This window comes from Octopus bimaculoides, chromosome 5, assembly GCF_001194135.2.
Source record: "Octopus bimaculoides isolate UCB-OBI-ISO-001 chromosome 5, ASM119413v2, whole genome shotgun sequence".
Classification (NCBI taxonomy): domain Eukaryota; kingdom Metazoa; phylum Mollusca; class Cephalopoda; order Octopoda; family Octopodidae; genus Octopus; species Octopus bimaculoides.
Genome location: NC_068985.1, coordinates 34,226,714 through 34,241,852, shown reverse-complemented (window position 1 = coordinate 34,241,852; position 15,139 = coordinate 34,226,714). Strand labels below are relative to the sequence as shown.

Genomic DNA, 15,139 nt, shown 5'->3' with positions numbered 1-15,139 from the left:
TGTGTTTACGTCCCCGTAACTTAGCGGTTCGGCAAAAGAGACCGATAGAATAAGTACTAGGCTTCCAAAGAATAAGTCCTGGGGTCGATTTGCTCGACTAAAGGCGGTGCTCCAGCACGGCCGCAGTCAAATGACTGAAACAAGTAAAAGAGTTATGTATGATGACTCAAATGAAAAACTGTGTAAAGAAGTGTTATCTTGGGAAGACTTTAAAGCTGTTGGAACAACGAGTTTTGACAACATAAAGGGATGCACTGTTGTGCATTGTGCTCGGATGAACAGAAAGAAAAGATAGCTAGATATAAAAGCGGATACAGGTGTTGGGAGGTGAAATTGGATTGGGACGTATTACCACAGTATATGACATATGAGGAAGTAATGGCAAAATTTGGTATCGATATTCTAACGGGAACGAAGTTTAAAATGTATAAATGAAGCTGCTATGAAGTGGGACAGAGTGACTTCATTCCATTTTTCACCTTCGCTTTTCATGTCATTTTTTCATACGTTGGTTCTAATTTTTTTTTTCCCCTGTTTGTATATCCCCACATACTGTGTATTGTCCCTTCTATGTTCGCCCCGTCGTGGGTAATAAAAAAGATTAGGATGTCGATGTTGCACTGGCGGAGGTTTGCACTCTCTGAGTGCCCTTGTCATTATTATCATTAAGGCGGCGAGCTGGCAGAATCGTTAGCACGCCGGGCGAACTGCTTCGTGGTATAACGGCTCTGTGAATTATTTTGAATATTGTTGTGTTACTTCGTGAAAACTGTCTCGGTGAATAATTGTGATTTTTGTGGAATTATTACGGTTGCATTTCACGTGAGCTGCTGCATTTTTCCCAGCTATGGCAAGTGGTAGTGTCTCCAGTATGGAGAGCTACGCCAAAGCCACTGCGGTGATGAAGCCAGTGCCGCTAGAAACCAAGTTAATCAAGTTGGATATGGAGGAGGTGACCAGAAGCAGGAATTTGATAGAAGTTGGGGGAGACACATACAAATTGTGTCCCCCAAAAGAGACTAAAGAAAATAAAATTCTGAGGACAGTAGTGTATCGTACACAGGCTGTCGAAACCGGTAAAATTGAAATGGTGACGGAAGAGGAAATCGAGGAGTGCCTGGGTGAAATTGTGAATGAAGCCACGTACATCAACAGAGGAAGAAAGTTCGGTGCGGTTGAGGTGAGGTTCGCCACTATAGAAGAGGCAACCAAGCATACGACCAACATCTTAAGAAGTGAGAAAATAGCATTGCTACCAAGTTATAGAGGAAGAAGAATTGTGAAAATACGTATTCCCAGAGTTACACCAGATATTAAACCAGAGTGGTTGGTTGCAACAGTGCTGGCTGCAACCAAGGAGGAGCCGGAATTGGGACCAGTGGCGAAATCAAAAGTGCACAAATGGTGGGGATTTGGACTCGAAATGTGGCTTTTTGCCACATTCGAGGACATAGAAAGAATTCCCTACCAGATAGAAGTGGAGGATGAGAGAACATTAAAGTCGAGGGAAGGAAACCAAATTGTTATATATGCGAGGAGAGAGGTCATATGAAAACCAAATGCCCTCTATATGAGTTCACACAGCCACAGCAAGAGAAAACACAAACAGAGGAGGAAAGAATTGTAGACCACACTGAGGAAATGAAAGAGAGACAGAAGTGTGAAACAGAGAAAACAAAGGAGAAGAACGAAAATGGAGCTACTAACCCTAAAAAGCGAAGGAAAAATAAGTCAAAGGAACGGTCAACAGAAAACAGAAGAGAGATAAAAAAAGCCAGAAACTAAAAATGTACAAGAAGAGGAGGAGAGAACGGATAAAGATGTGAAATACAAGGGGATTTTGATAAAGTACGAGAATTGCGAGCAGGTGGAGAGAAAAGTCGAGAGGTTAGAAGAAATAATAAGAGTGAAAATGCCAGAGAAATGTGCTGGAAAATGCATTTTGATACGTGAGGGAAGATGCTTCGAGTGCATAAAAGAACTTGGTGAAAATATAATAACGAAACGGATATTTGAAGTTGTTAAGGACGGACGTAACAATGATTAATGGAAGAAAGGTAACGCGAGTGTTTGAATTTTTTGAGTTCCAAAACCGTTTAAATGCTTACATGACGTTGAACGTAAAAGTGAAAAGCTGGATAAATGTAACCACTCGACTTCGGGGATCGAGTGGACATTGCGCCTCATTTTTTTCATTCTTGCATATTATCATTTTATTTTAATTACCCCGATTTTATGTTGGCGTTTTGTACTGTCTTTATGTTTTGTGATGTCTTAAAAATTCTTTGTATAGCCCTTTATGGGTAATAAAGAAATCGGTATTTCGCCCGTCGCAACATTTTGAGTTCAAATTACGCCGATGTCAACTTTGCTTTTCATCCTTTCAGAGTCGATGTAATCGACGAGTCACCTCCCTACAAAATTTCAGGCTTTGTGCCTTTAGTAGAAAGGATTATTATTATTCCTTAGGCACAAAGTTTATATATGCTTTACAATAAATGTCTTATATTATTTAGTTCAATAGCCTTTGAATGGTTCCAAAACTGGTGAAGTCCATAATTTCAACTTGTGTTGAGGGACATTGTGCAGAGATAGAAATTCAATGTTACTGATCTAGGCGAAGTGAGACAGACTAAAAACAAAGAAAAGGTACATTATGTGGAATCGGTACAGCCTGCTAATTCAGAAGAGCCGGAACTATTGTAGCAAATACACTAAATATTCAAAATTGAATAGGCGAGATGACCACTTGATATTGAGGTTGGTTAACATAGTGTTACTCTTATGAGTATTATACTTGTTATGGCGCCTCGGAAACGGAACAGAAGAATAGTAGGCGTCTATCCTTTACTTTCGTTTAGTTTCCACTTGGAGATGCTTAAATGTTCGTTGATCGTGTCTAAGTGCTACTTATCTTTCCAGTGTAGTTAAGGATGTTTGAATTTCATGTAAACTAACCACATACTCATGTTTGCATCCAAGAAGTTTACTTCACAACCATCTGGTTCCAGGACAGTCACACTACCCGTCAATTACACAAAGTGTCCCTTACTATCGCCTTGAGTGGACATTGTCAGCAGAATTTGGGAGACAGTAACTGTATATATAAAAATAATTGGTGTTTATGTTGTGTCCCGTCCCATTGGTTCAGAGATCGATATAGTACCATACTGGAGCAAGTACTGAGGTCGATACACTCTTCTAAACCCTTGGAGATGGTGTCTCATTATGACCACACTTCAACAACTGTATTTCTTTGTTGTTTATTGCAAGTTCCTTGAAGTATTGTGTATGAGTAAATTAATGCATTGCTACTATTAGTAAATCAGTAACTTGATTTTATGATAAGTGTTTATGGAGGAACATATATAAGGTAACATTAAACATCAAAATATCCACTAGCTACGACTAGGGCAGTGAGTGACAAAATAAATGCCTTGTAGTATTTACTTTACTTCGTTTACATTCGGAATCTTGATCGTCCGAGTAAATTAGTACTAGTCAAGCACTTAAGTTGATTTCATCTCGTGTCAATGCTGGAAAGCATTTTTACATAATGTTCTTCATTACCATTACAACTTATGGTCGAATGACACTAACTTATGCAAAAACAGCGATGGAAAAATAGCAAGAGCAATTTACAGCACTGTATGACATTCTGTTATTTAAAATTAAGCTCAAATACAGAAAGAAATAAGAAACTTGATGGTGTGCGGAAGTAGACCTTGGTTTTTCGATAAATTATTATTGCAGTAACGTCTGATTAATACTATTAGCAGTCTATGATAATTCTGAAAATGGATAGTTATTTCTTCACAATATTCATGTGGTCTTAACTTCAGATTAAGACCGTAATGCAAGTAATAAATTAACATAGCGGAGGATCAATTGCAAAAGTTCAAATGAAAACTCGTATTAAATTAAGTTGTTAGCGATAGAGATAATTCTAGAGATAGTAATGACAGTTAAAAATGTTTATTTACACTATCTTATGCGCCCAAAAGTATATTATGAGCAGATACATTTTCAAATTAGACCTATAAATTGTTCATGTATGTAGTTCGTTAGTCAAAGCAATTCCCCAGATGTTAAGACATTAGTTTTCAGTTATCTTTCGGCTAGAGTTTCAGAACTGATAGCTCGCTTTCACGAAAAACTAGAATTTGAAAAGTACTTTGTGAAAGACAAACAGACTTGTGGCTACTATGATCTATACATAATTTAATCTGTTAGTATGGGATTTAACCAATAGTACGAGCAAATGTTAACTTCGGAGGGCATATAGCTTCAGCAGAATAGGCAAGATCACAGAAATTTGTAGTAGTATAATACAAGTTCAGTCCCGAGATAGTGTCCTCAGTCTATGGTAATAGATCCAAAATCATATCGAGAACGAAAAGTAAGAGTGCAAGTTAATTTCACGCTGTAAGGAAGAAACAACGTTCTACGTTTCAGATTGTAGTTCATCAAGAAACAAAATCTAAAAGGAGCTTGTCAAATAATGACGTAAGTAATGGGTGTAAATAGTGATGATGGACGAGAACACATGTGAAATTAACAAGGTTTTCAGTGTACGTGTGTAAATAACGAAGAATTTAAGATTCAGTACAGTAGGTGAGAGGCTTACAGTAATTTGGTAGGATATATAATACAAGTTATATCTAATGTAATTCAGAATCTGCGTCAGTATTTGGCAATACAGCCTATAAAGATAGTTTCATCTGCCTTGGTGTTGCTGATAAATACTATTCAGTATTATTATTATTTTCGTGGGTAGTCATTCGAAGAGATTTTGACGAATTTGAAATGTAAAACTTTCGTTGCAGTATAATTAAATTACTGTCTTAATTGTTTAGTTTCGTTTTACTCCTAGAATCTTTGATGTTTTTTAGCTTCAATCCATTTCTCCCAAAATAAAATTTGAATTATTACATCGATAAGTGATCATTTTGAACCAAACATTGCAGCTCAAACTCATTTTAAATATTCGTATATCTACAAAGATGCGTGTGCGCTAGGAGGAAGGACAATGCATGATTAAGACACAGGAAGTATCACATTCAGATAGCTAGTTGCTTCGCCGTTATATTTAAAAAGCAGTCCATAAACTTTCAAAAAGATTGTAGTTTGTAATTAATATATTTTTTATCGTTAAACTGATACCCCAGTTATTGTTAGGAATAACGATAAAGTCGATAAACGAACAAAGTTCAAGGACAATTAGTACAAATAGCACGAAAGCTTTCATTTTTAAAATACGCAATAATCGTCAGTAAATAGATAATTGGCAAAGAATCTGATTCATTTTATCAGCCTTTGCGCTTGTCCAAGAGATGATAAATTAAATTAATATGCAATTAATGCACGTTGCTAGCAAGTTGCTAACATAACAATACTGTATAGTTAAAATTATAGAGTAACATCAATGGGTAAGACGAAAACGAATGTTATAATTGATAAATTGAAAAGTTTTAAAACTATCTTTGGAAGTAGTTTGCTGATCAACCACATGGTTCTGGGTTTAGTACCACAGCGTGGCACCTTGGGCAAGTGCCCACTATAGCGTTTGGTCGACCAAAGCCTCGTGGGTGGATTTGGTAGACGGAAACTGAAAGAAGCCCGTCGTATGTGTGTGTGTATATATTTGTTTTTTTTCAATGATAATTTTTTTTTAATTGTTTCTGTCCTATAAGTCCTCATAACTTAGTGGTTCGGCAAAAGAACTGATAGAATAAGTACAGTACTAGGTTTACAAGGAATAAGTCCTGGGGTCGATTTGTTAGACTAAAGCCGGTGCTCCAGCATTGTCGCAGTCAAATGACAAATAAAAGAATATACAATTTTTATTCAAATGTAAAATTCAGCAAGTGTGGGAGAGAAAAAAAAGCTTTATTTTGATGAAATTTACAAAACAACCATCTTAATTGTATAATGTTATTGAAAAATTACTGAAAAATTTTATTGAAATGTTTCTGTTGATCTTCAGTCATTTTATTTTATATATATATGAGGTGGGTAAAGAAAATGAATCCGCGTCTCCAGAAAGGCATGAAATCAGTAGGTTGAACAATAAGTTCAAAAAGACGACTTAGAAACTCAGTGAATTAAACCAATTCTATCTTCATCATTGTTCTCGCGACAGATGCAACATGCCAAAAATATTAAAAATACCTGCAAATAAGAGTTCAGATATTTTACAATGAATCCCATTTTTAAAAGTTAATATTTTATGTCACTAATAAGAAGCAATACCGTGGACGTTTCAGGTTTTATAAATTCTTTTATATGAAACAGTTTTACGAAAATGAATGTTTGCATCAAAATATATTTCGGTTGTCTCCGACTTTGTAACATGCGGACGCTGTGAAAAGCAGAATGTAGATGAGGAAAGCCGGTTAGATGTTCTGTAATTGTAGGAACTTAAGCAACCTTATATACTGGAACAAGAAATTGTTTCAAATTTCTTAAAGAGTTTTTAAACATTACCTTTAGGTGAAGGTCAATTTACAGCTGATAAACTGCGACTAGTTCACGATCACCGTTTACCATTTGATGGTGGAGACAAAAAAGATTACGCCACAAGAAGTCGTTTCAAAATCTTAAATTCTCAACTACCAAACGATAAAATATGCTTAATATCTATGACAACCAGTTCTTACATGTCAAATACATTAATAACCGTCACATTACACCCATTATATTTTCGTTACAAGTGATGTTAAAACAATTTAAAGTAATGTTTTGTCAGCCGCATACAAGAAACTCTTTTCCTTTTGTGTTCAAGGTAAAGCCGAGGCTTTCCCTCAGATTCCTGTCTAAAGCAAGCGATATTACTGCCTGCTCTAAACGTCTATTAGAGAATAGTCACAGATTTGATATCATCACAGAAGTCATGAAGTGAATATTCAATCCTTCTATAGGATTTGCCCAAACATTAACTTCACCACAGCAAGACGACGTCTGAGAAACTCAGTGTTACTTGACTTGCTCGAAATATCAGTTAAATCCTTCTCAACCCCCAACCTACCCTCTTAAAAAGTCTGAAGTATACTGTGTCCACAACGAAGACGATTAATAGAATGAGTCAGTGCTAAACACTTCATCTAGTTGCTAGTTAACATTTCAAGCTCAAAGTAAAAATAATCTGCTAGTCTTTACCTCGAATGCAGCAATACCAAGGGCAACACCAAGTATAATAGAACTGTATTTCTTCACCAGTACTTCCAAAGTATCAACACAACCCTAAATTTTCAAAAAAAATGAAAAGAATTTTTAAAATCTCGAAGTAACAAATTCATTAGCCAGAAAAATGTAATTACAATCACAACTTTATAGCCGTCCACTCGCATATCCTTTTTAAAAGTAGAAACTAAATTTGACGAAGCAACTGTCTGAAGTTTTAATAGTCTATTACGAGTGCATCAATAAAAATTGTTGGGAAACATCGAGATATTCAATAAAATCCCGTGAAAAATATTACCTTTGTATGCAGATACTTTGCATCGTGCAAAAAGGGATTTTCAGCTTCTAACTCACATTCAGTCTTATTCTGTGGCTCAGGATTATCACCGTCACTTTTAAGAACGCAGCAAGAATATGGGACTTTACCAACCTACGGAAATGAGTTTAAAAATTACTGTACAAAATACATTGTCGACTTTATAACCATGGAATTGTTCTCGTACAAAAAAAAAAAAAAAAAAAAAAAAAAAAAAAAAACTAAGAAAAGCAATGAGATCTGCATAGGAACAGAATTTTAAATTAATAAAGGCATTCTTAAAAATATTAAAATCTTAGGACCAATGCACACATTTTGCAAACATGTTCTTTCGCTAGTGGTGGTAGTATAAAAATGTGTTCAACTGAATAAAGCATTGATAATTGCAATATTTTAAAAACAAACGATATATTTTCACAATCTTATAGTTCAAGTGTCCAAATTCTAAAATCAATTTGTGGTATGTGTGATCATTGAGTAAATGAATAAAACTTTAATGGCAAAGATAAAATTTCCAATGCAAAATATTCACTTCAGTTCCATGCTCCGATTTGTAATCATTACTAGCTCGTATATATCATCTCTATGGTAAGAAAACTGAATGAAGAAATTCATCTGACCCATCTTCAGTATTCTGTCTTGGTTTCAATTTTTTTTTTTAGTGTCAAGAAATACAAATACACTAGTTATAATTTAAGTAAATCTGAAATGTTACTTTTCTTTCAAATTTGTTAACTGTTTTCTAACTAAAAGTGGAATTCTATAACCAAGTTATAATTCCCTCGGCTTGGCATTCTACATCCTAGTCGTAGATCTTTAAAATAGCTAGCCAGGTAGTTTATCGATATACCCATTTACTAAGACAATCCCTTTTCTGAAAGGAATGGAATATGAGCGGTTTCGACCCCTGTATATTGCTGATATTTCCCTAACAGGTCTAAAAGGTTATATTAACCAATATTGCTACCATTTCAGTCACCAACCTAATTGACTATATTCACCAGAAACAATTGTAGCTGAACTAACAACTCTTAAAAGTTAACTTATATTCACTTGCATGGAGTAACAATTCTAAAACTAACGACGTTTTGCAGACTTAATGACGTAATTATATCCCTACAGTTAAGCCTTCAGTAGTTGAGGAGATAAATCCAGTTAAATAGCAAAGAAAATTTCACTTACAGTGAGCTTCAAAACGGAATAGTCAGTAAAATTATTGGCTCCACAGCATTTCAACTGAAATTTTAGAAAAAAAGCATTTTAGTGCAGAGATATTTTTGCAATCTTTATATTGGATACATTTAAATCTTAACACCAAACTGCACCGACCCGCTTTTCTTTATTTCACAACTCATTCCTTTACAAAAAGAGTTAAACAGAAGACCAAATTTAAGGCAGGAAAAGAGTTTATATCAACTTGATTTCTTGGGTGGTAGTATTTGCAATATTAAACTGTTTTAGTGCTAGGATTTTTAAAAAGCTATTCATTTCGCATAAAAATACGATTTACTGATTCGAGATGTTTAATAACTTTTTTTAAATTGAAAAATGAAATTTGCATACATTCATGGACATAATTTTTAAACTAACAAAAAGTTCTTAGCACAAAAGTTTCAATTTCTGGAAATTTATAATTTGAGATTAGAAGTTCAAACGGCAAATAAGTTGAAATACTAAACGATTTCGAAAGTTATCTCGTCAAGAGTGAAAACGTCACCGTTAAACTGACTAGATATTAGTAAGTCTATTCATTTTCCATATTTCCTGGAAACAGGCAAAAGAATTCTTAAAAGTTTAGATACAAAATATTTTTAAATATTCAAAGATTGTAGTAGCAAATAGATACCTTCTCTTGAAGAATATCGATGGTATGAGTAACTTCTTTATTTTTGCTATATTTCTCTCGGATCACTTCATGGGCCGCTTCTGAAATATGACTCCGGATCTGAAACAATACATTGAATTAAATATGAACAAAATTACTTTAACCGTTGTTTGATCAATTCGCAGCACACCAAACCGGTGAGCAAACGCAATCAACGCAGTAATATTAACCCACCCAGTCAATGAATTACCTTTCTTATACAGGGTACAACAACATTTGCTGTCTTGTATTCAACATGCTAAGTTCAATTTTTACAAAATACTAACATTATACATGAAATGCTTAAAAATAGAAATTAAGTTGAATGATTAAAATGCAATGTATAAAATTATGTAACCATTAGCAATACTGTTTATTATCGATATTTGAAACATTTAATGCCTTCCAGACAAAAATACAGGGGATCTATTTTAAAACGGGGGCCACATTTTTCATTAATGTTTTACGTAGTGTTTTTGGTGCGGAAAGACTTTCAAACTTTGTATACTTATCTATTTTGTGTTATAGAACAGAAAAATATTTTTGTATTCGAATTTATTTCATGTAAAAAATTGTCTTATTTCGATAATTTCAACCAATCACTGACAAGTATTCAGTTGTTTATATTTACTCCTTTGGCTGATTAAGCGGTGTAAAGCGTATTTAATCTCCATACCTTCGTTTTATTTGCTTTAACCCTAACCGTAGGATTAGGGTTAATTGTTTCAGAATTGTTTGTTTATGTAGTCGGCACTTAATGTATATCGGCTGAATGGACGTCAGTGATTGGTTAAAATTACAGAAATACGACAACTTTAACATGGAACAACTTATGGATTTCTTTTTTTTTTTTAAGAAGACTAAGAGAAAAAGATGTTTTATATGACACATTCTACCAGTGTTCCAAGTTTCAAAGTGTTTCGTTAATGAAAAATGTGGCCCCCGTTTTAAAAAAGATCCAATACAGGCTGAAGGGACAAAAGATTAAAATTAGGTAGGTAAAAGAAACATTACGAAAAGTGTTTCTACTGAGCATATACTAAATACCTTGTTTTTCACAACTGCCACAAAAATACCAGCTCCAATTTCAGCGACAGTAATAGCACTCAACAGGAAAATATACTAAAAGAAAACAGAATTTAATAACATTGAAACAAGGTGAAAGCCAAATAATCTCGTCCGCAAATATTACAAAACTTAATTTTTCTCTCAACTTAATTTAAAGCACGTCTTTAATACAGTTGCATTTAAACCAATGTTGTTAACATGAATTTTGTGAACTTAGAACAAATAGCTTACGTACCATTCCTAGCAAGCAGCGATTTTCGAAGATTGCAGCACAACATCCTAGGGAACTTATCAACAAGATTGCAGCACCCAAAACTACCAGTACTATGATAGAGTGGCTGAAGTTTTTGGCATCGGCATGTTCTTCAATTACATCTTGAATAATTTTGCTGGTTTGGTCTACTTTCAAAAATATACACAAGCCCAAAATACCAATTCCAGTGATCTTGTCGAAAGAAAAAGCGAAGTCAGTGTAGTTCAAACAATTAACATAGTTAAATCAACCAGAAATAAATGAAGTATCTAGATAAAATTAAAACTCGAAAGAATTGACACTTTATTGGCTTAACATTGGTTTCCAAATTCCATCTATCAAGCAAGGCATGGATGGATCAATAAAGGAAAGTTTAATTCTAGCCTACCGACTTAGTGTCTACTTTTTATATCACGACTATAAAGAAGTATCAGCTCCTCGGAGTTGGTTTGTATAGTTCCTCCTCCATTCACGCACTCCCGAATAAGTAAATCTTATTCATCATTCCGTGTTCATCAGTAGCCCCCCCCCCTCGCATTAACTGCGCCCAGATTTTCTCCCCAGCAGGTTGGCCTTCCAATTCGTTTCGTACCTTTCCCTTCCACCCGTCTCCATGAACCCATTCAAAAGTAATATTAACCATGTCGATCTCACAGGTCTCGGAGAGATGAACCTGTGAAGGCAATAGACACGGTCCTTTTTTTCCACTCCAAACTAAGCGGGGTATGCACGCGTGTTCAATCGAGAGGGCGGGGAAGAGAGTCAACATGGCTATTTATAAAGTCAGAGCTATTTTAAAACTTATTTGCGTAGGTAATATTTAATCAAATCTATTTCAGTCTTCAAAAAAATAAAGTCTACTCATTTTCAAGATCGATTCTTCTACCAACAATCTAAAAATTATCTGTACAAATATGCAGTTTCTCAAATCCAGTTCGATTCTCTTGGAAATATATTCTTTTTACACTAAATTTGATGAGTTTAACTGCATTGAAATCCAGTAGATTTCTATTTATCGTCCCAAGAGCGAACCACAAAGTCAACCCAAACTACATCAGGACTCAAAACAAAACTAAACATCGTAGTAGTTTGTGTCGAGAACTAAGATGTCGGAATCGGAAATATTACTGAATAAGATTAATAGATTTCCTTTTCAGTCCAGCATGCGAGTTTCGTCAGTTTCTTACCGAAAACAGAATTTCCCAAAAAGGAATAAAATATACTTACGACGAAAATAACGTTTAATGTTATAAGGATGATCCGACCAAAGTTGTGTAAACAAGACATGGTTCGTCTCTTGTAGAAAAAAAAAAAAGGAAAAGATTCGATTGGTTCTTGGAATTCAAGAAAGATCTAAAATCTATACAAAAACTAACAGAGGCGCTACGAAAGAAAATTCAAAATGTATAATTTACGTTGTACAAATTAGGATTAGACATGAAAATGTACGTTGGAAATGTACAAAGTTGCCTGTTAGAATGGAATTAAAATATTTTAACCTTCATAACCGTTGAAAGGTATTTTAAATAAAATTAACGAATTTAACAAGTTGTCATGTTAAGACCTTCTGAAAACTTGAAACCAAATGAATATTTATGCCAGCTATTATCACAATAACAGTAGAATTACAATTACAACTTAGTAAATTAATTTGATGTGAAAAGAATGTAACCACTCCTTTAAAAAATGCAAAGTTAAGGTAGTGACAAATAGAATCCCCATTCACTAAAAAAATTAGACAATTTGTTGAATAAGTTTACTATATTGTACAACGTTTAAGTGTCCAAGCGGGAGAAATAGTATTCGATGTATCTGGTAGCATCTTCGTTTTTAAGTTGATAAACTCTGTATTACACAAGTTTCTTACTTTCGTTCTGCCGACCGAAATTACGCACGTAAAGAAACTGAGTAGAGACAGGGTGAATCATAGAGCTCTGAATTCACATGTATTTGTCCATTACGCTTCTGGCGTCGATGATTAAGTATAATTGTTACCATACATCAATTGTGTTACGCTAAAACAATACCGTCAAGAATGCACACGGATGAATATACATCAACTGTGTTCTCCTTTTTGCAACTTAGCGTATAGCCCTAAGTTTTCAGTTACAATGTTTCTAGAAGTTCCACTTGACACATTGACGACATAATATAGAAAGTATAAACATCAAAATTCACATTAATTACTCTCTGGATTAATAACCATTTATGTATCTGAGGATATTTATATCTCAATCTATTTCGCCTTGTCTCAACTGGAACAGTCTCATGACACTTCACCCAAATTATAGTCTTTATAGAATTTATCCTGGAATTACTTTTCTTTGGCAAAAGTTAGCTATTAAAAATTATTTAAGGAACACAAGCGGGTCGAAAGAAATGAAGTAGGGACGTTTTTGAACAATGGTTATATTTCTAAGGTTGGAAGATTTCATTAATTCTTTGGGAAGAGAATTTAAGTTAAAATACATAAGGATACATACTTTTTAACTCATAAAACAAATATCGATTCAATTTTCTCCTTTGCTCTCTGAACGTTACAATATGGTATTTTACAAATTTAAGAAGGAAAAAAAAAATCAGGTTTCTTAACTGTAGATAAGTATTTTTAATTGATTTTCATTAAATGTTAATAAACCGATGAAATGGGGTAGCGTATAGAAATATTGAGACGATATTCTATATTACAAATAAGATATTTGATGACTGAAGATTAATACTTGGTCGATATCAACCGTATACATCGAAAACAACAAAGAATATAAATGTTATTTCGAACTTACCAGTCGCGAGAAGCCTGCACTGAATGCTTTTATTCAAATGCACAGTCTCAGATAAACGCCTCCCACTTTGACGTCGTCACACTTTATATTTATTTTTTTCTGTCGTTACTGCTATTTAGGATAAATATCAACAGCCTCTCCCAGAAATCCATATCCGTCACATTGGTAAGCAGTCAACACTTATCAAGTGTCCTATATTCCAGAGTTCAGCATTATTATTTTTATAAAACATAACTCGAGTTGGCGTAGAAACAAACACTTGACGTTCTGCGTTCAAATTATATCGATAGGTTTAGTTTTGAGAATAACTATATTTTGCTTTGCACATACGAAGGGACTTGTGTTAAATGCTTATTAAGCAAATAAATAAAAAGTTATCTTGATATAAAACACTGACGGATATTGTGCAATAAACTTTCCAGCAACACAAATTCTGCTGCCAAGTAGAAGCGGAGATTTGGGGGTAAATTTCTTGTTAACAATAAAGGAAACAAATTTTCAAGCATTTCATAGAACTATGAAGTGAATTTTAAGCCACGTCAAATACTTGAAGAGATAGATAAGTAATAATGAATGTTTCTACATATGTATATAAAAACAAAGTTTGTTTAAAATAAATTTTATTATACACACCCACACTCACTAGCGCTCGGCCACACAAACACACACACACAGGGATAAGCCTGAAACTTAAGATATGAGGGCTCGACAAAAATATGTGTATAAGTAGAAAAAATTATAATCAAACTAGAGTATCTATTTCGGAAAACGGGATGACTAGAAGTAAAATCAAATTAAATATAGAAAACAATAAATTTTGCTTTAATGTCACATGAAAAGTGAAATTAAATAGTAGTAATAATCGAAAAATAAACTAAATTTTTACTGGTCAAATTCATTAGCAACATTTTGACAGTTAATTTTACGCTAAAACTCCGAGTTAGTATGCATCAATAGGACATTATTCAGTTTTTCTTTATTCTTTTTAAAGGGGAAAATCATTTCTCTCCATTATAATTGGATACCATCATGCTTAGAAACATTCAAAGGGTTGGAAAAGCTGAAGAGAATTTATTTGGCACAAACTACCTCAACTTATGTCGTTCAAATTTACATCCAGTGTCAGTACAAATACATGCACATAAAGTTTTATATACTCTTTGAACTGAATTTATCCGTCTGCAAGTCTGGGTTCTAGACAGCAAGAAAATAATTGCAGCTTGTAGTTTTTCATCCTTCAATCGCAAAATAATTTTCAAGGTTCTACACTTTATATTCAGTCACTTGAGTGAGCATTCATCTGTTTATTCCAGGTACAATACAGCTAAATCAATGACAAGTAGCAAAAGATTGAAACAAAATTATTCGATTCTGGGTCGGTTTCCTGCGCCAGTGTATCACTTAAATACATTTTCACACTGCGCTTATATTTTCTGATTATTTCTTTTTAATAAATGTATAGAAAACTTAGAGATAATGCATTCCACTTCGTAACTGAACAATGACCCTGTAACGCTTCCCCCAAAGAAGTGTTGTGACAGTTTTCAGGATGTTATTCGTTTCTCTTGTTGAACATTGAAAAATGTATGTACGGGCGGGGGTAAACATGTGCGAATTCTGCGTGAATTAGGAAACGACGGGGAGTAAGATACTGTAAACAGAATTATAAGCCT

General features: G+C 34.1%; 1 protein-coding gene across 1 annotated transcript; it reads right to left on the bottom strand.

Annotated features, from left to right (window-relative positions):
* Positions 1–5,868: 5,868 nt before the first annotated feature.
* LOC106869177 (CD63 antigen) lies at positions 5,869–13,611 on the bottom strand. The gene is made up of 9 exons (XM_014914798.2): positions 13,467–13,611; positions 11,911–11,979; positions 10,666–10,875; positions 10,410–10,484; positions 9,345–9,443; positions 8,681–8,734; positions 7,481–7,612; positions 7,159–7,242; positions 5,869–6,171 (listed from the first exon to the last, which is right to left on the bottom strand). Exons 2-9 carry the CDS (start codon positions 11,968–11,970, stop codon positions 6,097–6,099), a joined length of 789 nt encoding a protein of 262 aa, XP_014770284.1. The 5' UTR covers positions 11,971–11,979; positions 13,467–13,611; the 3' UTR covers positions 5,869–6,096.
* Positions 13,612–15,139: the final 1,528 nt, after the last annotated feature.

What these genes read in the sequence shown, in the direction of transcription:
- LOC106869177 (XM_014914798.2), bottom strand. Translation starts at nt 11,970, where the DNA reads ATGTCTTGTTTACACAACTTTGGTCGGATCATCCTTATAACATTAAAC. An exon ending in ATCGCTGCTTGCTAGGAATG is followed by an intron (nt 10,485 to 10,665) that starts GTACGTAAGCTA and finishes GTTTTCTTTTAG; the next exon opens with TATATTTTCCTGTTGAGTGC. An exon ending in TGGCAGTTGTGAAAAACAAG is followed by an intron (nt 9,444 to 10,409) that starts GTATTTAGTATA and finishes GTATTGTTTCAG; the next exon opens with ATCCGGAGTCATATTTCAGA.